Genomic DNA, 26,608 nt, shown 5'->3' with positions numbered 1-26,608 from the left:
TTTGGGTTATTATCATAGGTATCATTGGGGGGTGTTTAGTATTATTTCTGATTTTGTCCCTTGTGATAAAAAAAGGTTCTGTGCATCTTTGTTTGGTGTTTTTTTTTAACCTTAGTCTTGTTACTATCAATAATGAAAGCCGGGAATTGCATTGTATATTATTACTCTTTTTTCAGATCAGTGTATAAGGCAATACTTCTATGCATGGGTCATTTTAAGAGATTGAATCTCTTAAAGCTTTTTTCAAGATTTCTTATGTTTCAGCATACTTTTTGCCTTAAGGAAATACCATTTTTGGAAAAGGTCTAGGATTATTGTTTTTTTGGGGGGGGGAGGTGGCTGAAACTAACAGAGGAAAGCACACACATTGAGTTATGTTGGTCTCAGGATTATTGCCCCACTAGATCCATAACATTCAGGATCAAGTGCAAATGATGGCTCTATGATTTGAAACTTGCAGTGACTTTTTTCATATTTGCTTTGACAGGATTTGCTTCCCTTTGATCTTCTGGATTTTTTTTTTTTTAGGGGCCAGTTGCTCTTGTATGATGAAAGGCAAATCTAGCCTGTGAATTAAAAATTCAGCGTGAGAAGTCTCCCCCTCCCTTTCCCCAAAACATTAGGTGGACTCTGCCACTATTTTATTGGCAATACTACAGCTTAGGAAATAGAAACAAAGCCATAGAACACTGTGAAGAAGTCTTCTGATAATCTAAAAATTTAACAAATTAAATATTCAGTAATAGATGTACCACTGAATTATATTTATGAATATCATGTTAGAAAAATACAATTATTAACATAAATGCAAAACCGTATGTAATATAATATCTGAAGATACAGGTCATCCTCGACTTAGAGCCGGTTCACTTAGTGACCATTCAAAGTTACAACGACAGTGAAAAAAGTGACTTATAACTGTTTTTCACACTTACGACCGTTGCAGTATCCATGTAGTCACGTGATCAAAAACCGGATGCTTAACAACCGACTCATTTTTATGACAATTGCAGTGTCCCAGGGTCATGTGACCACTTTTTGTGACCTGACAAATTCAATTGGGAAGCCAGATTCACAACTGCAGTGATTCACTTAATGACTGTGGCACAAAAGGTCACAAAATGGGGCAAAATTCACTTAACAAATGTTTCACTTCTCAACAAAAACGTTGGGCTCAATTGTGATCATAAGTCGTGGACAACCTGTGCTATATTATATCCAGCTTATTGCAATCATTTCAAAATGAAAACAAATCAGTAGAGAATATGGTTAAATAACTCTAGCAGTCTATCTAGTTTTTATCAATGAGGAAGTAAGAATTAAACGGTATGGCTGCAGACAAGGAAACAAAAATGCAAAATCGCATGATTTCAAGAGCTTTGTAACAGCTGTTGCTGGTTCTTATTCCCACTAGGAGTGAAGGATAAGGTATTTCTAACTGCTGAAGACTGCTTTGTGTTGGGAAAGATTGCATATACTGAAGCAGACTACTACCATACTGAGTTGTGGATGGAGCAAGCTCTGAAACAGTTGGAAGAGGGAGAGGTTTCTTCTTCGATCAACAAAGTTTCTGTTCTAGATTACTTGAGTTATGCTGTGTACCAGCAGGGGGATTTGGACAAAGCAATGATGCTCACCAAACGGTTACTTGAATTGGGTAGGATAATCTTTTTTGTATTCAGCATGTTTGCACTGCTTAACTTTTGTCCCCCCCAGACATTTTCCACTTGGATGTACAGGCTTTTCAAGCTAATTAATGCAGTGAACTGAAGGACAAAATGCTGCTGGGAATCCCTGTAACTACAAATGTGTTTAGGAAGCATTAATTTTTCCCCCATTGCTTTACATGCCATTTGCTTCTGTGACTGGGGTATTTATATATGAAAATAGAGATACATTCCAGCTGACATAGGTGGATTAGATGCTGACATATACAGATTTCATTAGATCTTAACTCAACGACCACTAAGCTCAAACAAAAGGACAAAATCCCTTAAAAATAGCTTTCTTCCATGGAGTTAACCAGTCCTCTACCTGGTTTTCCAACAGATCCCGAGCACCAGAGAGCAAATGGAAATTTGAAATACTTTGAATACATCATGGTTAAAGAAAAAGAAAAAGAAGCCAACGAGTCTGTGACTGACACAGATGAGCAGCCTGGAAAAAAAGTGAAGACTCAGAAAAAAGGGTCTCCCAAAGATTATCTGCCCGAGAGACAGAAGTATGAAAAACTATGCCGTGGTGAAGGTCTGAAAATGGTAAGTTCTCCCTTGGGTGTCAATGGAGATTCTCAGTAATCCAGGTCATGGTTATCCCAAAAGTGCTTTTTCAAAAGGACCTTTCAGCAACTCTAAGAAAGTTCTACACCCATTTGCACTATTCAGATGACCCTCTAAGTGGTCTCAACGACTCTCAGAAAGAGTACTAAGGACCAGATGACTGCAAGGAATATAAAGCCTTCCATTCTCCACTATTCAGTCCGAACTAAAGGAGCTTCTTGGATGAGAAGCAAAATATCTTCAAGGAAAAAAACAAGAAAAAGTCTAGTTGCCTTTTGAAAAAGCACCTTTGGGTTCTCCTTTGTGTGCAATACCATCATTACAGAATACTCGTTGATGAAAAAATAATAATGCATTGGACTACTAATGCTCGATTTATTTCAAACTTTTAGACTCCTAGAAGAGAAAAGAAGCTGCTTTGCCGTTATTACAATGGGAATGGGAACCCAAATTACATCCTAGGACCTGTCAGACAAGAAGATGAATGGGATCGCCCTCGGATTGTTCGCTTTCTTGACATCATCTCTAATGAAGAAATAGAAAAAGTCAAAGAGCTTTCAAAACCAAGGGTAAAGAATCTAAATTGTCCACATTCTTTGAACAAGGGTAACAGTGAATAATTTCCTCAAGCCAACATTTGCTTCTTGATTACAGCTTGCTTGGGCCTTGCTAAATATCTTCTTGCAGTCCTTCATCTTAATGGCATCTTCATTTTATTTCTGAAATAGCAGAGGAGCTTTTGCTTATCTGGTTAGGCCTAAGCAGAATAGATTGACAAACAGTTCTGACCTAATGTTCTTTGAACCATTGTTGCTTCTCCAACAGTTATGTTGGATAAAATGTAGGCATGCCCTGTTTTGGAAGATTGTTGTGAAAGACAGTAATGAGAAGCATAAGAATTCTTTACTGCAGGTGAACTGGCAATTAGTACCATTCGTACTATTTTTGATTTTTGTTACACTTTCTCTTTGTCGAGATAAATTCTAATAGTAGATTCAGATATAATTCTAATGACAGATAATTATGTCCTTGATTCTTCTTATACAATATAATAGTGTAGAGTTTTATTTCTGTGGGACTAAATCGTCATGCAGCAAGTTACTAGAATGTTATATCTAATTGGTCCATACTGTAGTAAGGAATTTTTAAAAGAGATTCTGGTTTACTAAAAGTTTAAGGAAGCTTGAATTTAAGGTTCTGAATTGGAAAGTTGAAATTAATTTTTTTGTTCTTATCACCTATATAAAATAGGAATTGTTTTATAACTGAATCTAAATATTATCTTTCTTCAGAGATCAGCTTCTGATGTTTCTCTTTCTTTGTTCATGCCACTACAAGTAGCCCTCAACTTACAACAGTTTGTATAGTGACCGTTCAAAGTTATAACAGTACTGATAAAGTAACTTAGGACCGTTTGTCACACTTTGGACCATTGCAGCATCCCCATGGTCATGTGATAAAAATTTGAACGCTTGGCAACTGATTCATATTTATGACGGTTGTACTGTACCAGGGTCATGTGATCACCTTTTGTGACCTGACAAGCAAAGTCAGTGGGGAAGCCAGATTCACTTAACAACTGCAGTGATTCACTTAACAACTGTGGCAAGAAAGGTTGAAAAATGGGGCAAAATTCACTTAACAAATGTCTTGCTTAGCAGTAGAAATTTTGGACTCCATTGTGGACATAAGTTGAGGACTACCTGTAAACAGTTTTGTCCCTGTGCTGGCTTGGGCAATGCCATTCTGAGGGTTCGAAGTGCTTTAATCTGTATGATTTTTCCCAGTAATCCCTACTTTTATTTTAGGAGCACCAGGAAGGTAAGTAATGTGTACAATGGTCACTTGCCCTCTTAACACTTTCCCAGTTCAGAATGATAATGTAGTACTTGCTGCTTCTAAAGAAGCCTCAATTGCTTTCTTCTAGTACGCAACAAAAATGTAGCATTGGCTTGGCAAAAATTTCAGTATTTTGCTTAAAATTACTAATTTTGACATTCTTACTTGTTTTGTATTCCATGTTTCTTGTTTGGTGGTGGTGGTTTTTGTTCCTTAATGGACAAGAACCCTACTGAAATTGGGGTTTTGCCCCTGGATTCTGAACGGTCAGATAAATGTGATGCAATATATATATTGTAATGCGACTATTCTGATTGGTTCGCTTCACAGCTGAGGCGAGCCACCATTTCAAACCCCATAACGGGAGTCTTGGAGACTGCACATTACAGAATTAGCAAAAGGTAAGACTTTACTTGCCATACCTTCGGTCCTTGTGACGAGACCTTCTGCAGTTCTCATTGATGTAGACAGTGGCCAGAAAAAAAAAAAGTTGGTTCAAAACTTTTCTGGTCGTTTGTGCTATTCACAGAGACTGTAACACTTTGTTACTGCTGAGTTTCTCAGACGCTTCTTGTAGCCAGAAGTTTTGTTTTTATTTGCTTATTCAGAGTATAATTTGATGTCAGATAGATAGATAGATAGATAGATAGATAGATAGATAGATAGATAGATAGACAGACAGACAGACAGACAGACAGACAGACAGACAGACAGACAGACAGACAGACAGACAGACAGACAGACAGACAGATAGATAAACCTTTATTGTCATTTTTTACTCTGGGCATAATGGCACACATTAAAAATTAAATTTAGTTGCTTCCTCTCAAAGTGTACACATACATAACACACATTTAAACATACTATATACCAGGGCTTTTCAACCTTTTTACCAATTGTACCACTTTTAGGATATGGCAATATTCGAGTACCACCTAGCAAGGTGTCAAAAACTTGACCCCGAAAAAAAACCTGTTCAAAGTTGCAATTGCACTGAAATGACTTATGACCATTTTTCACACTTATGACCATTGCAGCATGCCCAGGGTCATGTGATTTATATTTGGATGCTTGGCAACTGATTCATATTTATAATGGTCACAGTGTTCCAGGGTCATGTGATCCCTTTCTGCAACCTTTTGACAAGCAAAGTCAATGGCAGAGCTGCTGGTGGCCAAGTGCTAAGGCAGGACTTCCTTTCCTCCCTCCCTCCCCTGCCTCCCTTTTTCTCATTCCCATCTCCTTCTGAAGGAAGAATTTGAAACCCCCCTCCATATTTTCCCTCTTCCATATCAAACAAGGAAAGGCCTCCAGAGACAGAAAAGACAAGCTGCTGAGTGAACTAGCTTTAAAAGACACATTCCCCTTTAAGAATTAGCTACTGGCTAGAAAGGAAAGTAAGGAGCGCAGCCGGCACTTAAGAAAAAAAAATGTAAGTACTAGCTGCTGGCTAAGGCAACCTCCCCAAATGGCTCCATTCATAAGTAAAGGAATGCTACAGGCAAAATCCATTCAGGAGAAAAATACCTCAAAATCCCTTGCAGCAAAACTTACAGCTAACAACAGCAGAGCAATAGAAGTTAACACGAGACATCAGCCATCAGCCAAATAGAAATTGCCAAACACCCCTTAAGAACACAAAGCCCTCATTGTACAAATCCCAGAACTTCAAAGTCACAAAAGCACATAAGAATCCTTCCACTCTCCATCTCCTTCCCTCCTCCGTGCCTCACCTCCAGCCATTGCTGCCTTTTTTCATTCCTCTTGGAGGGTGACCCCTCCCCTGCTGCATTTCTTGCCTGTTTGCTGCTGCCAGCACAGGTGGCTGCCACAGCAATTGTAGATCGGCTCATGGCCAGCCTGCTTGATCTCCTCTCCCTCCCCCTCCTTCTTCTTCTTCTTCCCCTTCGGTGCAGCTGACTCTGCCTCCTCCCAAGGCTGCTGCTTTTTTTCTCTCTCCCTCTCCTGCCCAAACTGCATCGTTTTATAGGCTCTCCTGTCTCCGCCCCCTCCTCCTTTCTCATGGGGGAGGGTGAGCCAGAAGTGAGCCTGGGGCCTTTGCAGCTCCAGAGGACTCTCTCGCTGTAAGTCCTTGCCTGTGCTGGCTCTTTCCCTCCCCCACTACCCTTGGCTAGGCAGGGCTGCATACCCACCTGCCACTCATTAATGTACCACAAGTGGTACGCGTACCACCGGTTGAAAAACCCTGCTATATACAACATATGTTTAGACCTACACCCTAACATATTAGTAACATATAAATATTAATCACTATCTATCTTGAATATATAATGGAAGGAGGAAGCTTTAGAGTTCACAAGGTTAATGCTGTATGGAACAAAACTGACTGAATCTGGATGTTCTGCTTCGGATGCTTAAGTGTACTGAGAGTTATTTGCTTCCTGTATACAAAAACCAATGAGATGCTTGTCTTGACAAGGCTACAAATTGATTATATTGAAATATGCACTACTTCTATATATATCTAATGTAACACCAACAGCCCTATGGTTAAATTCTGCTTGATTTTATTGGAACCATATGCGCTGTTGAGTTTAGTATAGTTTTACGTATGTTTCAGTCTCAAAATACCCTATTTGCTTTCATGAATTCTTAATACCACTCCTATTTATTAATTGTTCCGTATCTGGTTACTGAAAATGAGGAGTCCCCATGTGTTTATACACAATTTAAATAATTTAATTTTTTTAAAATAACTATTTCACTCCTGTGTGGAATTGGGAATTTCCAATTTCTCTGGCTAAAATCCAGTTCTTATAGTGGTTCCTATCAAACGTTGTTGTAGAGGAGAAATGAAATGTGTTTTGTTCAGAAACTTTGTTGATGTTAATTTATTCCATTCATTTATTTCACGTTAATGCATATCCCGCTTTTTTTTTAATCTCACTTTTTTCTTAGTGGCGATAGAACATTTACAAACATTTATAGCGTACCCTATAAATACAGCAGTCTCTCAATTATTGGAACACCCTAACTTTGATAAAGTTTTAAGTATGTAACCTATTAACACATATTTTTTCAAAGAAAGAATAACTGGAAGCAGTAGAGAGGAGGAAGAGTCTTTAACTTCTGGGTTCCTGGGAAGTTCTCTGTGAAACTTGGCAGATACAAGTGGCTTGCATAAGCTTTCCATTTGGGGAAGAAAAAGTGAAAGGACAATCTAACCAAATTTGATTAAAATAATTGAATTAAATTGACTACAGCAGATACTGCAGTGCTTTAAGCGTTCCTGCTGATCTGAGCATTACATTCCATCTTGACCAATCGGAACCCTACCAATTGCCTGTGGCTTGGCCCAGACGCTTGCTTCTAGAGTAAGCCCGTGTCCTTTCTCTTTTTTATTTTTTGTAGCTGAGCCGAGCTACTGTGCATGATCCTCAGACTGGGAAACTGACCACAGCACATTACAGAGTCTCTAAGAGGTAAGAGGAGATGGGTATGTGTGGACTACAATGGGATTTGTCAATCGGCGGTTGATGTCAAAAGTTGGGACTGGGATCCTTTGTCTGAACAGTAGACACAGTCTTAAAACAGATTGCTAACACTTATGGCATTGAAAGTTTGGAATGTTTTAGATGTAAGTGCTAACCCAAATTAAGTTGTCGAAGCATGTCCTTCACATTCTTTCATTGAAATTAGTGATGCTTTAATGCTATTTAAGGCAGTTGGTGCATTCAATGTATTACTTCTCTGCACAATCCTAATGAAACTAGCATGTTGAGTTATTTCATCTTAAACACAATCTGTGTAAATTTCCTAACCTGAAGACGCTACATTCTACGATCTGTTTGCTTTTTAGCATGGCTCTCTATATCTATCTTAATTTTAAGACGACTTAAGAAACATATGACAAACAGGAAGCCATATATGATAATGATAGCTTGAAATTCCTAGTTCAGCATCTGTTTTTAAATAGAGAGTGCACAAAATATACCTGATCCTCAGCTAGCTTTTTGAAAAATACAGTCGCAGAATATTTGCAAGAAAGTATTTTAGTAAGCCACTGAATGTGGAACGTGATTTTTTTTACTGCTTCATGGGTTTTTTATTGTTATTTCAATGTGATTTTTTTTGTCATTTTGTGAAATACTACATACATTGAGAAAACTTACACGTATATGTTCAAAGCTAAAAATTTCCAAAACAGAAACTGTATTGGCAAAACTAACACAGATGTCAGAACAATTCCTTGATTTTTTTAAAAAAAGCATCCACTAGGACAGTGGTGTCCAACCTTTCCAGCTTGGTGGCCCAGCCTGGGGTGGAGGAAGGGTGTGTGAGTGGCAATGGAGCTTCACCCGCAAACAGAGTGCTTGTGCCCACACACAAAGCTCCACTTGCACTTTTGCATGAAGCTCCACTTGCGCAATGAGAGGCCGCTTGAGCGGAGGGTGCTTGTGCTCTCTCGCAAAGCTCCATTCGCGCAAATGGACAGCGCTTGAGCACAAGCGCCCTCCGATCATGCAAATGGAGCTTCACACGTGTATGTCCATCTCTTCCACAGCCCCATTTCAAGCAGGCCACGGCCCAGTACTAAAAACCAAAATAACTCCCTCTTGTATTTTTGAAGAGAAGCCCATTTTCTCTGCCCAGGCATTCCAGTAACTTTTTCCTAGTTAACACTTTCCATATTACAGTATGCCCTTGCAATGACAGGATTACTGTTCCTTCTGAAGTATGCGGCCGGCAGTTTGTATAAACTGGCCCAGGATTCTGAGCCAAGTCAATTGCTGTACTAAAATAACTTGGTCAATCTAGCCCAACCCTCTGCAAGATACTATTAAGAGTACATCCTTCTAAGAAATCCAGTTTTATCACTGTTGAAATTCCTACTTCTCTTTAAGTAAAACATTTTTTTTCATCACAGGAGAGAATACTGTTTAAATAATACTACTGAAGTATTTTATAAAATCCTTTCTTACAAATGGAGATTTAGAAGCTCTGAATAGAATTGTGGAATGTTGAAAAGAGTAAAAATTAACACTGATTATTGCAGTGACTGAGAAAGGTATACATGCCTGATGAATGTTAGTTTATTTGAAATTGGAAAAGCTTCTGTAATGCTTGAATTGATTAATTAATTAATTAAATTTAATGACCACCCATCTTACCACAGGGTAACTCTGGGCAGCTTACAGTCATAAAAATCTATATACATTAAAACATAGATTAAAATCAATTATTAAAATCTAAAATCTAATTATACTGGGGGGGGCAGGGGCAGAATTGGAGGAGGTGGGATCTGTTGTTACTTGATCAACCACCTCCACTGTTATAACTACCTTGTTTTTTGAATTAAAAAGTTTTCAGATGTATTGTAATATTCATATTCATAACACCACAATAGTATTTAGCTAACATTACTTTTTGAAGAGATACAGACAATACAAATAATTTTACCTTTGAATACTTTGAACTGAAATGAAATGTGTTGAGAATTCAAATTTCCTGAAGAAGAAATGGATATAAAATTGATAAAAATAAAAGTCCAAATAAGAGAGGCATTTAAGACTGAACTGTAAGATTCAGTACTGGAAAATAAAGAGTACATTTTACAATAATAGGAAGATGGGAAGGAAAGTAATGTATACTACCACAGAAAAGCAATGCAATAAATGTACGTATTAACTAATTCTTTGCTTTCTTTTTGGCCAAAGGATATTTAAGGTGATCTGCAACAGAACCTTGTAATTTCAGGTGCAATGTAGGTCAAAGCAGTACTGAGTAACTGGAGCCAACAATCTAGTAATAGGGAGGCTTCCTGTTTAACAGCTTAATCAGGAATGTGTTGAAGCACATCCAGATATTCACTGACTGAAGCAGGATTGAAATCAGAACTGCTTCCAAATGTACACAAGGAGCATGTGGAGGTTCATATGGGATAATTTGTAGTGGGGTGGCAAACAAATTTAATAAACAAACAAATAAAAATGGCACTTTAAGATATGATCCAGTTATTTAGCACTTTGTGACTATAAAAACAGAACTGTAAAGTGAGTCTAAAACAATGTTTATCAATCTCTTCAGCTTTAAAATGAGTGGATTTCAACTCCCAGAATTCACTAGCCAGCAATTCTGGGAATTGAAGTCCACTCATCTTAAAGCTGCCAAGAATGGAAAATATTGGTCTAAAAGCTGGTTAGTAGCCAAAGCAATCTCAGAGTGATTTAGAAAGCTTTGACTTATTTGACTCTGCTTGACTTATTGCTGCATTCCGTTGTGTCAGGGCCATACATTGAATTACACTCTTGTACAGATATACTGAGAGCAAATCCTATCTAAATCAATCAGATTGACTTCTGAGAATAAACTATAGATGGACAAATTGTAGGTTGCTGATGCCGAACAGTACAGTATTACTCTTTTGATGAGCTATCTTATTTTGTTCTCTGTAAGAAGAAGTGTGAGAAAACATTGATTTTTTTTAGTTTAGTTGCCAGGGGATACTGAACTGTCACCATGAAATATCAACTAGGAATCCCAGCTACAGAGCACAAGTAGTTCATTGGTTAAATATGGATCATACTACATATTAATTACTTTTAACACCTTCGTTGCTGTAAACTTAATTTCCCTCTCTAGGAGATAACTCTTCCTGATAACGCTTGATGTAATTTCAGTTTGTTTTGAGGCAGGAAATCCTTTTTTGTCTGCTTTGTTTCATATACTAACTATATACAACACTAACAGTATGCCAGCAATATACTAACAAGTGCATTAACCGAGTTTTTTAAAAAATCATTCTATATCTGGCAAATGTTCAGCTGTATTTCCTCCATACTCTTGAAGATTCTGTAATTTCTGTTGGTTCATGATCTGCTGCTCTTGATTAGTGATTTGTTGTGTTCCTATAGAAAGAAAGATAGCAAATCTGCTGGAGTAAATACATAACTCCATTCTTCCAATCCAGTAGAATGTGCTGAATTTCTCCAATACTTCAATGGTCATTGATGGTTTGTGAAAGTAATCCTGGGTTCTCTTGCAACTTTGGCTCATTCACTCTTTTTTGAAATGTGCATCCCAGAATATAGGTAGTCCTCAACTTACAACAGTTCATTTAGTTTGAAGTTACAACAGCACTGAAAAATGTGACTTATGACCATTTTTCACACATGTCCATTGCAGAATCCCCATGGTCACATAATTTACATTTGAATTCTTTTTTTTAAAACATGTTTTATTAATTTTTTCAGTTTTTACATCCAAGTAATTAGGAAGCAGCATGGTGATAGGGTAATCAATAATCCAATAACAAAATCATTCATATATCTGTCAGGTTACGTCGTTAAAATTCCCTCTATATTTCCCTTAATTATATCATATTCAAATTAATACATTTCTAGATAAAGCTCAATCAGTCAATACATTTATCAATAACATTTTACTTATACATATCCAAATCCTGTTTTAAAATTTTACTTAATTTCAGTTACCATATTCCAATTTAACCTTTAATAACCATAATATTTAAACTTCAGGTAAGCCTAATTTCCCTCGTTTCATTACAAGGTAATTATCGTATCTTGTAATTCTTACTTTATTTCACAAATATATTCTATTTTTCATCCTGATAGCTCCTCTTTACTAGTAAAATATCTTTCAATGTCACAAACCCATTTCCATATTACCATTCCAAACTATAATCTAACAATTAATTTTCATTTCCATTGTAAATCTAAATCCTAAATATTACATCAATCAATGTCTCTAAAACTCTCCTTAACCCATTAAGTAAAATTTTAAGTCCCATTTTTAAATCTAACTCTGGCTTTCTTTTTGTGCCAAGCAGGGTTCCATGCCAGGGCCTTTAAGTCTCAGATGAATCTCCCTTCATTAGACATGTTGTTTGAATCAAGGGAGAACATCCAGTTGTCAATTTTTCAAAGGAACTGGCCCCTTTGTAGTTATTAGGTTGTTGCCCTAATAATTGGTTTGGGATATTAATCATGTTTGGTTTGATTTGGGATATTAATCATCAGTTCAGTCTGGTCTTCTTCTTGTTCCAGTTCCATCTGACTAGAATAAAGAGTCATGTGGTGTTGTGGTTATTGTTAGCTTGTCTGAGTTGTCTAGGTTCTCAATATATTGTGTTTGTTGATCAGTTGATCAGTTCCTGCTGCTGTTGAAGTTACAGGTATTTTAGTTAAAGTCAGTATTTGATTCTCAAAGTTCTCAATAGATTGTAGATATTGTTGTGCAGCATCCTCTTTGATGTTAAGTTGTTCCTCTTCTATTGTTTTTTTGTTTATAAATTGATCAGTTGGAGTCTGGGGTTCAATTTGTAGTTTCTGGGTAGCATCTTTGGTTTTCACTCTGGCATTCATTAGCTCAGTGGCTTCAAGATTTTTTTCAAGTATGAGTTTATAGTTTAAGTTGTGGGTAAAGTTCCTCCATTTCCATAGTGATTAGAGATAGTTTTTAGTGGAGGCTATGTTTAGTAAAAATCAGCCAATGTCCACCTAAAAGTTATTTTCACCACCCAACTGTTTCCACTTCTTATCTTTTCCTTAGATAATGTGAAGAACAAATCAAGAGAGTCAGCAGGCCTCACAGTCAAAGAAATTCAATTGCTATACCAGGCCTAGCTACAAGATGTCCACAGTAGACCATAAAATCTTTTTTCCAGACGTCAGGCTTTTATCCAGTTAAAAAGCGAAAAAAGATATTTTTCAGACTTAGTAGATAGATAAAATGCTGAGTCTCTATAATAGGAACTTTTTGGGACCCCCAAAAAATAAAAATCCAGTTATTTAATTATTAAGATTAGATATTCTTTTTATTGTTGTTCCAAAGCTTAGATTCCCAAGGTGTATGCAAATGCCGCTGTATTAAGAGCGGGGAAGAAGTTTCAGGAGGCTTTCACAGGAAGGTAGTTAGGGTAAAAGAAAGGTAGAAAAGGGTCTCACCCAGATCTTCCATGGTGCTTCGTTGTGCTTAGTAGTACTTCTGGCTTTCGGCTGGTACGGCTAGGTGATCGGCCATGTTAATGGCCGATCTTTTCTTCGTCGATCCAAAGAAGCTGCCTCGGATCAAAAGGAAGGGCTGCTGCCCTTCCGTGATCAAACGAGGGTCCTCCTCAGTGGTGGTTGCCCCTCCAGGGCAACTTTCAACCCTTTCCAGGGTCTCTCGAGAAACCGGACAGCGGAGAGAGGGCTCTCCCCGCGCGTCCGCTGGTGCCGCGATCCGGAACCGGAAGCCTACATTTGAATTCTTGACAACTGACTCACATTTATGACACAGTGTCCTGGAGTCATGTGAGCGCCTTTTGCGACCTTCTGACAAGCAAAGGTAATGGGCAAGCAGATTCACTTAACAACCATGTCACTAACAACTGCAGTGATTCACTTAACAACAGGGGCAAGAAAGGTCGTAAAACAGGTCGTAAAAATCACTTAACAAGTGCCTCATTTAACAATAGAAATTATGGGCTCAGTTGTGGTTGTAAGTTGAGAACTACCTGTATGATGCACCAAAGAAGAGGGGGGGAAAAAGATTGCTTCATAGCATTCCGACAATTGTGAGAAGAATTGGATAAGTAATGTTTTGTTTCCCCTTTCCATTATAGTTAATGGTGAAAAAATTATGTTGCTCTAAAGCAGTGGTCCAGTATTTTTTCTGATGCACACAACCTATGTGATCCTGGGTTCACTCATTTACTCCACTCATATTATACCAGAAATCCTGTGTAGAAAATAATACGTTGCTCACAGAATATACTATTTGAAGTTTGACTCAGCAGATTTTTTTTTTAATTAATCCTGGATGTGCTCTAGCTAAACAAGTCGGAATTACATTTCATGCGAAACAGTGTGTAGACTTAAAAAATATTTCTTGTAAATTACATTGGGGTTAGATTTTATAGACTACTTTGCACAATTAAAATTAGTTTCTGATTGGTCATGAAAATTAATACTGAGATCTTGTTGTTCATGAATAATACTCTTAATTTCATTTTTAGTGCCTGGCTATCTGGATATGAAAACCCTGTAGTGGCACGTATAAATCAGAGGATACAGGATCTAACAGGGTTGGATGTTTCCACAGCAGAGGAGCTCCAAGTGAGTTTATAAAAAAAGAAAAATATGTGACAGAACAGGCATTCATTCATTCATTCAGAAATTTATTTGCCACTCCTGTCTCAAATGACTCTGGGTGGCTTATAACATCACAACATTAAAAACATTAAAATTATCAGATGTAAAATAAACAAAATAGATAATTTTTCACTGAACGTTGAATGAAATTGAAAGCATATAAAACAAAAGCTTCCCTATTAAGGGTTCCAGTACTTTTAACTTTGCATCTGCAAGGGCTGCTGAATTAATATGTTCAAATTGTTTGCATTAAGTGTTATTTGCAGGTCTGCAATGCTGCTGAATAGTTCCTGCTTTAGTTTTTGCAATTGCCTATACAGGTCGTCCTCGACTTACAATCATTCGTTTAGTGACCATTTGAAGTTAAAACAGCACTGAAAAAAGGGACTTATGACCACTTTTCACACTTATGACCATTGCAGAATCCCCATAGTCACATGATCAAAATTCAGATGCTTGCAACTGACTCAAAATGGTTGCGGGTCTATGACAATTCACCATGGCCAACTCATCATGGCCAGCTCGCCATGGCGAGTGACAATTCGCTGTGGGACAAGAATTACACTAATATCAAAGAAATGGTGGAATAGAATCATTAAGGAAAGGGTGCAAAAGGAAGGACAGAATGAAATGTGAATGACTAAATATTTTTTATTTTGAATAATTGAATTGAATTGTTAAATTGTCCAGTGGCACATTGTCTTGCGGCGAGTTAGCCCGCAGCAAATTGGCCATAGTGAGTTGGCCATGACAAGGTGGCCGCAGCAAGTGGGCTGTGGCGAGTTGTCCCATTCTGATGATTACAGTGTCCCAGGGTCATGTGATCTTACCTCTTGTGACCTTCTGACAAGCACAGTCAGTGGGGAAGCCAGATTCACTTAACCATCGTGTCACTAACAAATGCAGTGATTCACTTAACTATGGAAGAAAAGTCATAAAATGGGGCAAAACTCACCTACCGTGTTTCCCCGAAAGCAAGGCCTATATCAACAGTAGGCCCTACCTTGATTTTTGGGGGTGGGCCTAATATAAGCCCTACCTCAAAAATAAGCCCTAGTTTTGTGGTGAGGCACATACCTAAAAATCAAGCTAGGGCAGGGATGGGGTTGTGGAGCTGCCCCACCCACCCTGCATCCACTTACCTTGCAGCCAGGCCTCTCCTTGCCAGCCCATTTCTTCTTCTGAGGCCTCTTCTGCAGCCAGGCCTGCATTTCTCAGTCACAGGGCTTTCCGAAAGGCCTGTGCAGCCAAGAACCGAGCTACGGATTCAATCCATAGCTCAGTTCTGCAAGACCTCAGCAGCCAAGCACCAAGCTGTGGATTGAACAGGTAGCTCGGTACTCGGCTGCTTAGGCCTTCTGGAAAGGCCTGACTGCAAAATACAGACCTGAATGCAGCTGCAGAACCTCAGCCCCAGAAGAAGTAGACCTGCTGGGTGGGGCTGTCAGTGCTGGAGGTGAGGTAAGGCCTACCCTGAAAATAAGACCTGGTGCCTCGTTTGGAGGCAAAAAAACAACAACCCGGTCTTATTTTCTGCGAAACACGGTAACAACGGAAATTTTGGGCTCAGTTGTGGTCGTAAGTCAAAGATTACCTGTACGTCCCTTTAGGGAGACTTGCTACTCTGAAGATTTAAGTTGTTCTATTGTCTTGTAGTCAGATTTCACCTTAGAAATGAAGCAAGTGTCTGAGGTCACATCTTATATCTTTCACTGAGTGTTTGTCCTTCTTTTACTGTAGGTAGCCAATTACGGAGTAGGAGGCCAGTACGAGCCTCATTTTGATTTTGGAAGGGTAAGTCTTTCTTCGCCTTCGAGCTTCATATGTGCTGTGTTTCTTTTTTTCCAGGTAGCAAATTATGGAATGGGAGGACAGTATGAGCCCCACTATGACTTTGCTCGGGCAAGTAAAATGATGGGTGAAAGAAAAGTTTGCGGAGCTTAGGCTTTTGGGATGTTATTGGAAGTGTCTTATATCTGTATTACATTTGGGCTTTTGAGTGGTCTAATCCATCTGACTGGATAAAGCTTCCTAAATCGCCATTTGAACAGTAAAAAGATAGTCAGTTGCAATAAACTATTAAGGAAAAAGTTAAAAGCAGTGGTGGGATTCAGCCAGTTTGCACCTTTTCAGCAGAACCGGTAGCTAATTTTTTATTGCCCAGGCCCAGAATGGACTTCCGGAAGCGGCATCCATACATATTTGAATCCCACCACTGGTTAAAAGTGTCACTTCATAGAAAGTGCTTTACAGAAAAAGGTTGCTGACTCATTGGGAATAGTGATAAAGCAACTTTATATTATATTAGTGGCATATAGACAAAGCAATGGTCAGCTTTCGTTTTTAGCTATATTAATTTTACCAAATTTAGCTCATTAAAATAATCACAGTTTGTACCCCTGGTTTAAAGTGTTGCGCTGATCAAAAAAAAAAAGATGATTTTGAAATTCAGTATATCAGCATTTTAATGCCTGTTTATATATATTTTTCTTAATGAACTATCTTTTAATCCAAAAATGGAATAAATTCAGATGGTGATTTACGAAGCATTGGTGTAAAGTAACATTTTCAATTAACATTTTTCTTGAACCAACCTTTCAGGTAGTAATTTAAAAATTCTTGCCTTAACACAAGATCAAACTTCAATTCACTTTGTTGCTTAAAATCCTCTGATGTGCTTCTCAAATCAACCGTATATTAACATGTCTTCATGCATAGCTTTAATTTCTGTCCTAATATTTTTGCAGTGCGCCTATGAACTTCTGAAGTGTGTTGTAAATTCTACTATGCTACATAATGCCCAATGTATTTCAATTTAATATTTTGTTTATTTAATGAAATCTTTATTTTAGCCACTAACGGGCCTTGTCAGGGCTACTTACAATAAAATAGTGATTTATAAGAAAGAAAACAATGAAATGTAAAATCAGTGTTAAACAGGCAGAAAATAAATGAAATACAGTAGTAGCAGAAATATCATGGATTAAAAGATATCCCAGCTTTTATAACTGCTGAAAAAAATTAAGATTAAAAAAATAACTAATACACTGTCTAAGCTGGTTTGAAAAATATTAAGAGCGCAGGTGTCAAACAAACCTCCCTGGAATGACTGGGTAATGCAAATAGTCCTTGACTTATGGCTACAGTTGAGCCCAAAATTTCTGTTGCTAAACATGACAGTTGTTAAGTGAGTTTGCCTCACTTTATGACCTTTCTTGCTACAATGAAGTGAATCACTGCAGCTGTTAAGTTAGTAATAGGGTTGCTAAATTAAGCTAGCTTCCCCATTGGGGAAGGTCAGAAGGTCACAAAAGGTGATCACATGACCCCGGGACACTGCAACTGTCATAAACACATGTCAGTTGCCAAGCATCTGAATATTGATCATGTGACCATGGGGATTCTGTAACAGTTGTAGGTGTAAAAATAGTCTTAAATCACTTTTTTCAGTGCCATTGTAAATTTGAAGGGTCACTAAACGATTGCTTGTAAGTCAAGGACTACCTGTAATAAGCCACCATTCAAATGTTTTACTACCCCTGGAGGAGGGCTTTTAAAGAAGATCTTTCCTAGAAAAAGCAGGTCTTTTCTATGCATAGAAAACAGTTTCCTGCAGGTTAAAGTTAAAATCTTTAAGCTGGGCAAAAGGGCAGGAAGCTATTGCAGTACTTAATCATATGGAGGAAGCACTGCAATTTTTAAACTATTTTAAACATCTGCATATGAAAGTAATTAAGTTTACCAGCATGAAAAGGTTTATCTTGTAATTCTAGGATGAAAGACATTCTGTTTGCATTGGCACAGCTTGCTTAAGCTGACAAGTATAATTTAGTTGTTTGGTTGACTTAAATTGTAGTTAGTGGACAGCATACAATCCCCTGTTGTCTGGATTTTTAAAAATTATTTTTAGATGTAGGAGAGTTTGTTTTGTAGGAACTGTAGCACCCTGGAAACTGTGTGTAAAGAAATTTGTATATGTCTGCCCTGTTTATTGATGATTGTTTCTTTATGGATTTTTTGAATAACCCGTGTGCTTTAGAGAAGAATTTGTTCAGTAATGCCTGTGGTATTGGAATCATAAGTAGATTTTATATCACCAGTAATCTTTCAAGTTTGACTATACATCCAGTCAAATTTGGCAAATACAATAGAACTGGTTTTTAAAATGTCAACAAAAGATTAAAGACAATTGCATAATGAATTCTCCAAAACACATCAGGTTTTGTAAAATAGCAAAAAAGTAGGATACAACATATGGTAGAGGATTGTCGATGATATGTTACAGGCATTCATAAAGTGGTGGCTCAAAATGGCTAGAATTTTAGGAGGTTGCCAAAAAAAGTGAACCATTTCAGTGACTTGATACAAAGACAGCAAGAATGCATAGGATGTTACTACATAGCTCATTTTTGGGGATGGGTTTCAAAAAAATTGCTGATCAATTTCATGAACATAGGCTCTCTTATCCATTCCAAAAAGAAGAGAGTTTTCAACAAGTAAGTGGTGCAGATTTCCCTTTGTATATAATGTAGAAGAATAACAAATTCGTGCTTTGTATTTTAAGAATTTTGTAGGCTAACTATGTAATCCAGCTATTCAAAAGAGTTATTACCTGAATAAAACAATGTTAGCTTCAAGGAGAAAAAGCCCTACTACAGTTTTTCTTGCCTTTCAGATCTTCCAAGAAGAATTATACTTAAAAAATGTTTCCTCGGTGTGTCATTGTTGTTTTATTCATAATACCATCTATGTCTTTGAACACAGAAAGATGAACCAGACGCCTTTAAAGAACTGGGTACAGGCAATAGAATTGCTACGTGGCTATTCTATGTAAGTAAGATAAGTTATTAGGATGTCCACACTTATAATGCAATCAAGGAATTTGTCTCAGTGAGAGAGAAAACATCAATTGCTGAAGAACACAGAACTTTTTGTATTTTTCCAATTTATGTTATGGCACTGTAGAAGGACAAGTGTTTGGTATTAGACACAGCAGTTTGGGAGAAACATTCTGTATTGTACATCATGAGTTATGTTTTTATAGGTGACTGGAATGAACCATTTTTTCACAAAACAGTGTCCTTAGCTAGATATCCTTTATCATAAATATCCAGTAAGAACATAATAGGCGTGCTTGATCAGATCAGAGGTTGGCCCATCCAATGCTGTGTGTACCAGACTCTGCTGATGGATTTATCCTGAGTCAGAGGATTGGCACATTAAGTTTAAGATTGTCACCTCTAAATGATAGCACTTATCTGAAGTCTGTTAAGCAGACAACCCAGTTTCCATAGTACTACAGTACTTCAGCTGTAACTTTTAATTGAAGATTTAGAACTTTCTACATGCAAAACATTTAGTTTACCTTTGTGCTGCCAATTAAGCCATTATTCTGTTATCATGGTGCCCAGCCAAATGCTTCTGGGAAATTCATCAAGGAGCCATGAGCAAAAATTTTTCTCTTCCTCCTGTATTTTTTTCCTTCAAGTAAATATTGAAAATCATAAGATTTGCTTGCTGTCCATCTCACTTTGAGGTGACTCTGGGCAGCTAACCACAATGGAAGCCAGTAAAACCAAGAAGAATAAATAGTTTTTTCATAATAGTAAAGATTAAATTAAAAAGATGGGAAGGAAGGAAGGAAGCAAGATGGCCAGAAGGGGGAAGGTGGGGGTCTTCTCCTAATCCATCAGCCACTTCCAGTATGATACTCTCCCGTTGGGGCCCCAAGCCCCAATTGGCAGAGCCAGGCCTTCAGGTCCTTATGAAAGGTCAGAAGCATGAAAGTGGATCTCAGCTTGTCGGGGCAAGATGTTCCAAACGGCAGGTGCTGATATTGGAGATATTCATAAGAAGGGGTCATACACACTTGTTTTAGCCTGTTCTAAAGTCCCCATTGTTCAGCTTCATTGGAAGATCTCAGTTCTAGATTTGAAAAAAATGGGGAAAAATGTCTCTTGATTGACTTTCTTTATAACTGTCATCTCGCCTTCTGTTCACCTATGCTCACTTTTTATTTTTTTATTTATTAAATTTATTGGCCACCCTTCTTACCACACTGTAATTTTGGACAAAGTTTTTCTTCGTTATGATATTTCTTCAGATAATTAAGTACCTTGTTTATTATTTTCTGCCTCTTTTCTAGGGCTACAATATTTTTATGGCAATTACAAAAAGCAAAAAATATACCAAATCAGGTTATATTGTAAGCTTTACGAAAACATTGTGATGGTGGTGGTTTTATTTTCTCACTCTTGTCCTCCTGATTTTCCCAACATGAAACTTGCCTTTTTCAGAGTAAATATCCATAAGGCATTTTTTTTCTTTCAGTTTTCCACCACAATCCCAAAAGCTTTTCCCTTGTCCATAATCTAACAATATAGTTTCATCAGCATTCATGTGATCAGCATATATGTTACTGAACTATATTTACTATTTTCCCAGATAAATAATTATTGGACCCTTTTGCCTCTTTGAATATTGCTTTCTTTGAATTAGCATAAATAATTGGGTGGCATCAACATTTTACCTTTTTTATCAGTTTATTAATGGAATCTGTGGGATTACTTTTCAGTTATGGTTCAAAGAGAGTTGGGAATGGATAGTCACTTTTTCTCCTTTTCAGATGAGTGATGTGGCAGCAGGAGGAGCAACTGTATTCCCTGAAGTCGGAGCCAGTGTTTGGCCAAAGAAGGTAAGTAAGGTGACCATCTCCGACCATTCTATTCATGTACCTCATAAAGGTTCTGGTATCTTTTTGTTTTTGCTGGCAGAAAGATAAGAGTTGGATTTTGAAAGTAACACTTTTAGAGGAAAGATAGGACAGGTCCAGGTCATCCATCCAGTGGTGGGATTCAAATATGTGAACAACCGTTTCTCTGTGTGGATGCCGCTTCCGGAAGTCCATTTTGGGCCTGGGCAACAAAAAATTAGCTACTGGTTCTACCGAACTGGTGCGAACTGTCTGAATCCCACCACTGCATCCATGCATCCATGCCATTTTGTTTTCTGACCATACATTGGCCCAAAGGATTCTTTATGTCTTCTTCTGACGCCATGTGAAGCTGCATCAACTCTTTTGGTTGCCAGATTAGGAAGCAGTTGCAACAGCTGCTTAATTCACCTTGAGAGTTGGCAATCTGTAGAACCAGTCATGACCTCTCCATTTGCTTTGTTTCAGTCTGGTGCTCACTGGAGGATCTGATGTAACTTTGTATGGTCACTAAGATACCAGCTGTAAGTCAAGGACTACCTGTACATAGGAACAGTTATGCCACATGTTTTCTTTTCTTTCTTCTCTTGTAGGCCTTGAAGCAATAGTCCTGGACTTATGAAATAACGCTTTATTGTTATATCTAAGTTTGAACACAACAGTTTAAACACTGGCAACAAGCTTAGCTTCCCCATCAGAGGCAAACAGCAGTTTGCAGTCCTAGTTTGTTGCCCATTCCTGTTATGTTTTACAATAAATTAGAAGAGTAAATAATCTTAATAAGCCCAATAATTTTTATATTAAAAGATTTGGGGCTGCCCTCATTTTTAATGAAACTGAAATATTGCCAGCTGTTTAAACTTGGATGAAAGGAGTGTAGATAGGATGTGCAAAATGTTTTGTTTTGAACCATTTCCAAAGGTGAAATTCCATCGACCTCTTATTTTGAGTTGTTTTGAGCATTTTGTAACTTGAGATGGATAATTTTGTGAAAATTCACCCTTGAAATCATTTGAAATGAAATACAGGTAGTTCTCCCCTAATGACCATTTGTTCAGTGACCATTTAAAGTTAGGGCAGTGCTGAAGGAATAGTAGTTACGTGTGGTTGCTGAAAGAATGCCCTTGCAGTCATATAATCAAAATTCAGATCGCTTGGCAGGCCATCCACATTCACATCTGCAGGGATGCTTCAATTCTCCCCACCCGCTTGTCTCCCCCTTATCTCTGCCCCCTTGACTGCCGTGCACTCCGCTGCCTCTCCTGGGCTTATGCCCCATGCTACACTTCCAAAGCCTCAAGAATAAGCTACACACTATTTGGGCAAGGTCGGAAATGTCCTTGGGAAGAAGACCTGGCACAGCCAGCAACTGCCAGGGCCAGGACAGGTGCACCTCTTCGGCAGCGGGAGGAAGAAGACAGTGAAGATCACCTGGAGCGGTTATGGTGGTGCAGAGGCAGTGGAGTTTAGGGTGGCCAAAAGGACAGAGATGGAGGAGGAAGATAAACTGGGTCGGAGGAGTTGAAATGGTGGCAGACTCTTACCTTATTGAGGCTCACAGCTGGGAGGGACCAAGCTAGGAATGGGATTGTATTGGGGTTGATCCTCATAGAGGAAAAATATTTGTAGCTCAGGGATGAAATAGAGGTCCTTGGTCCTCTGACCTTGGTTGTTTTCTTGTAGATGTTTCATTACCAAACTAGATAACATCATCAGTGCTGGTTGGGAATGGGGTTTGCTCTCATTTTATATACCATTTCTGGTAGCTTGTCCTGGCAGGATGAGTGAACGTGGTCTTGGTGGATTTTCAGCTAATGACTGGGTGGTTAACAACGGCAATAGGGAGTGTCAGGATTGCCATTGCTAAGCAACTCTGTCAGATGATGTTGTATCTCATCACTTAGTGATGGAAATTCCAGTCCCAATTATTGTTGTTATCTAAGGACTACCTGTATTTTGCCCACCCCCTGAAATGTAGCATTTGAGGAATACTAGAAACCAAGGCAGTGGGTGATGGAGAGTGCTTTGCCGCATCCTTTCAGGCATTTGGAGGATATTTCTTTTTGCGTTTTTCAAAAGTTAACCCCCAAATAAGTTGCTGTTACTTTGTGTTTTACTAGGGGACAGCGGTATTTTGGTACAATCTTTTTCCAAGTGGTGAAGGAGACTACAGCACCCGGCACGCTGCATGTCCAGTATTAGTTGGTAACAAATGGGGTATGTATGAAATTTGAAATTTTAATAGTCCCCTTTTAAACTCTGTATGGAACATCCTTGAAATGTCCCAAGTAGAAGGACATATTAAACTTTTTGTGTGAAGAGTGTGGAATCAGAATGGAAACACACTTGCATGTTTTTGTTTTACTTTCTCCCATTGCGAACAGTGAAGAGAAGTTGTTTAATCCACACCTTGCGACACAGGTTATGTGGAAATGGATTGGGGGTGGAGAGTGACTTAATGATTTCTCAGATGCTAAGTGCCTCTTAGCCCTAGCAGGGATCTATGTGACGTTCGGGAATCCCCCATCCAAAACCAGAACCTGTTTCTAGCTTGAAAAATGGTTTGACACTTAGGTTTGATTTTGATTTTGATTTTATTAAATTTATACCCCGCCCTTCTCCCGGAGGACTCAGGGCGGCTTACAGCCAGTTTAAAACAATGGTATAGTACAATACAAAATTTAAAAAAGATTAAAAATAACTATTCAAATTTGGCCGCTTCTACTAAAAATTTAATTTAAAACCCCTCTAAAATACCCCTAGGCCAGTCCTGCCTGCTGAAATAAGGTATTGTGAGGGAATGTGCATCTGGAATAGCAGTGAGGAGAATTTCCCAGAGAAAGGCCTGGATTAAGAGACAGTGCAGTCCTAAGCTGGTGGGAGAAGGAGGAAGAGGTTCAGAATGGCCATAACCTAGAATCTCTTAGGATAGCAAAAAGATAGAGCTTTTGTTCAGCAAGATTCTGTCTATTAGTTGTAAGCAAATAAAGGATTGGACTTGATTGGATCTTGCTGTGTTGTCTTTGGGCTCGAGCCTGACAGATATGGTTCAAGCATAGCACTCTAATTCTCCTCATCCCAATAATAAGTACAGGTAGTCCTCAACTTACCACCATTCATTTAGTGACTGCTTGAAATTACAGTGGCACTGAAAAAAAGTGACTTATGACATGACCATTTTTCACACAACTGTTACAGGATCCTTATGGTCATAGTTGGCAACTGACTCATATTTATGACAGTTGCAGTGGTCCCAGGATCACATGACCACCTTTTGCGACTGTCTGATAAGCAAAGTCAATGGGAAAGCCAGATTCACTTTAAACCATATTACTAAATTAACAAATGCAGTGATTCGCTTAACAGCTGTGTCAAGAAAGGTCATATGAGGCAAAACTCACTTATAATAACTGTCTTGCTTAACAATGGAAATTTTGGGCTCAGTTGTGGTCATAAGTCGAGGACTACCTATATGATACCATTTATGTGGCACTTTTATAGGTGGATTGGTCATTAAATATAACTAGGTGTGACTTACCAGTGTGGTGAAATAATAATGGTTTTGGTTAAGAAGTAGGGAGAAAAGGTTGATCTTCACCCTCGTCCATGACATCTCACTAGCTAATTCAGGGTCAGTCACTGTCTTTCAGCCTAACCTACCCTTTTGATGGTTGCTGTAGGGCAGGGGTCCCCAACCCCCAGTCTGTGGACCAGTACCGGGCCGCTTCATGCCAGTGACCGGTCCGCACAAACAAGCAAAGCCCCACCCGTGGGATGCAGGCAGCACACAAAACCACACACTCTCTAGTCCGTGGAAAAACCTTTCTCCAGGGAATCGGTCCCCGGTGCCCAAAAGGTTGTGGACCTTTGCTGTAGGGAAAAACTGGAGGAACAAATGTTATGTATACTGTCTTGAGTTTCTGAAAGGAAGACAGGATGAAAATTTGATGAGCTAACAAATACTTCCTTTCCCCCCCTTTTTTATAGTCTCCAATAAATGGATCCACGAGCGTGGGCAAGAGTTTCGAAGACGGTGTGCCTTATCAGAGTTTGAATGATACCAGTCCCCTTTTATTTTTTAGGGCAAATTATTTTTCCCTTTCTCATTGCCTTGATTAATTAACACTGATAGTTTACACTAATATCCCACTCCAACTTTTGTCTCCAGTGCCAATCACTCTTTCAACTATGGACAAATATTTTATCTATGGACAATATATATATATATATATTTGCAGATATACCCATTTAAATGTTTTTATTGAGCGATATGCTTCATTTCTAATGACTGTAAGATGCCATGGCTAAAAATCTTCTGTAGAGACACCAAGTTTGTGAAGGAAGCAGAATGGATATATGAACTTTTCATCATCTGACAACTGCTTTGCTTGGATGGTAAGATATTATATATCACTTCTACTTGTTTCTTTAGTTTTGAATGCCTGAACACTTCTGTAAAAACCAGTTGTGCTTCTGGGCCTTCACTGCAAATTGTCTGTCTTTGCCTGGTTTTACCAAGTGCCAAAAAACTCAGAAACAAATTCTTCCTCCCAGTATAGTTTTTTTCTTCTTCTTATGCCTCACAAATAAATTGAGCTAATTCCAAGAAATGAGCCAGTAACTGTCTACATATAAAAGGCTTGAACAGAACTGCAGTTGTGCTTTGTCTGCATATGCCGGAGGACCCCTTTTGAAGGAAAGTTGTAGAAAATGACTTTTGTGTGTGTATCTAAGTGCGGCTCATCTTTTTAAATGTCATTGTGATTCAAGATTGTAATTTAAAATGTACTGCTGCTTTTTATTCTGTAAGGAATAACAATTTTACCCCGTGAAGGCATGGAGACAAGATCAGTTCTGACATAACATAGAGCACTGTGCCTTATCTACCGAATTTGAATTTGTATGAAACCATATGTATAAGAAAATGCATACTTCCCTTACCAACAATACCAAACCTTGTTTTCCAATGGAGGGGCTTTGTGAAAAAAAAAAAGACAATATATTTATAATACTAAATCTTTTGAAAGTTCTTTGTGGTCTGGAGAATGATTTATGTTGTGAGCCTCAGGTGCACGTTGTCTCTGATACAAACTTTTTAACCAAGTCTCTGTTCATAAAGGGTGGCGTCTGAAATATTAAATACAGATAATTCTGAAAAAGCTTACAATAGCACTTAGATTTATATACCGCTTCATAGTGCCAGCAACTGGTCCGCACAAACAAGCAAAGCCCCATCCACAGGATGTAGGCAGCACACAAAACCACACACCCTCTGGTCCATGGAAAAACCTCTCTCCACGGAACCGGTCCTTGGTGCCCAAAAGGTTGGGGACCTCTGGTCTATGGGTAGTCCTCAACTTACAACCACAATTAGGACCAGAATTTCTTATTGCTCAGCAAGGTGATTGTTAAGTAAGTTACACCTGATTTTATGATTTGTGTCATAGTTGTTAAGTGAATCCTGCGATTATAAAGCAAATCTGGCTTTCCTAATTGATCTTGCTTTTTGGAAGCTGGCTGAGAAGATCCCAAATGGCAACCATGTGATCCCGGGACACTGAAACCATCATATAAATACATGCTGGTTTCCCAGTCCCTGAATTTTGATCGCATGGTCATGAGGATGCTCCACTGGTCATAAGTGCAAGGACCAAGTCATAAGT

At 38.4% G+C, this 26,608-nt stretch overlaps 1 protein-coding gene across 4 annotated transcripts in view; it reads left to right on the top strand.

Annotated features, from left to right (window-relative positions):
- The window catches only part of P4HA1 (prolyl 4-hydroxylase subunit alpha 1), a 40,142-nt gene extending 14,168 nt beyond the window's left edge, over positions 1-25,974 (top strand). The window contains exons 6-15 of one of the 4 annotated variants that reach the window (XM_015818098.1): positions 1,415-1,657; positions 2,050-2,258; positions 2,672-2,848; positions 4,449-4,519; positions 14,098-14,197; positions 15,974-16,027; positions 18,998-19,063; positions 20,859-20,927; positions 23,066-23,162; positions 24,933-25,974. In XM_015818098.1, the coding sequence (XP_015673584.1) occupies positions 1,415-1,657; positions 2,050-2,258; positions 2,672-2,848; positions 4,449-4,519; positions 14,098-14,197; positions 15,974-16,027; positions 18,998-19,063; positions 20,859-20,927; positions 23,066-23,162; positions 24,933-25,003 (1,157 nt within the window). In that variant the 3' untranslated portion in view covers positions 25,004-25,974. Of the gene's footprint in view, positions 1-1,414; positions 1,658-2,049; positions 2,259-2,671; positions 2,849-4,448; positions 4,520-7,490; positions 7,562-14,097; positions 14,198-15,973; positions 16,028-16,081; positions 16,301-18,997; positions 19,064-20,858; positions 20,928-23,065; positions 23,163-24,932 lie in introns of those variants that run through there. The other 3 variants (XM_015818096.1, XM_015818097.1, XM_029284523.1) reach the window with 3 other exon arrangements.
- The last annotated feature ends 634 nt before the right edge of the window (positions 25,975-26,608 follow it).

The sequence above is a fragment of the Protobothrops mucrosquamatus genome, unplaced genomic scaffold (genome assembly GCF_001527695.2).
Source record: "Protobothrops mucrosquamatus isolate PMUCROS unplaced genomic scaffold, P.Mucros_1.0 scaffold681, whole genome shotgun sequence".
NCBI lineage: Eukaryota > Metazoa > Chordata > Lepidosauria > Squamata > Viperidae > Protobothrops > Protobothrops mucrosquamatus.
The sequence above is the reverse complement of the archived record's forward strand: the minus strand, read 5'-3'. Positions and strand labels throughout refer to the sequence as shown.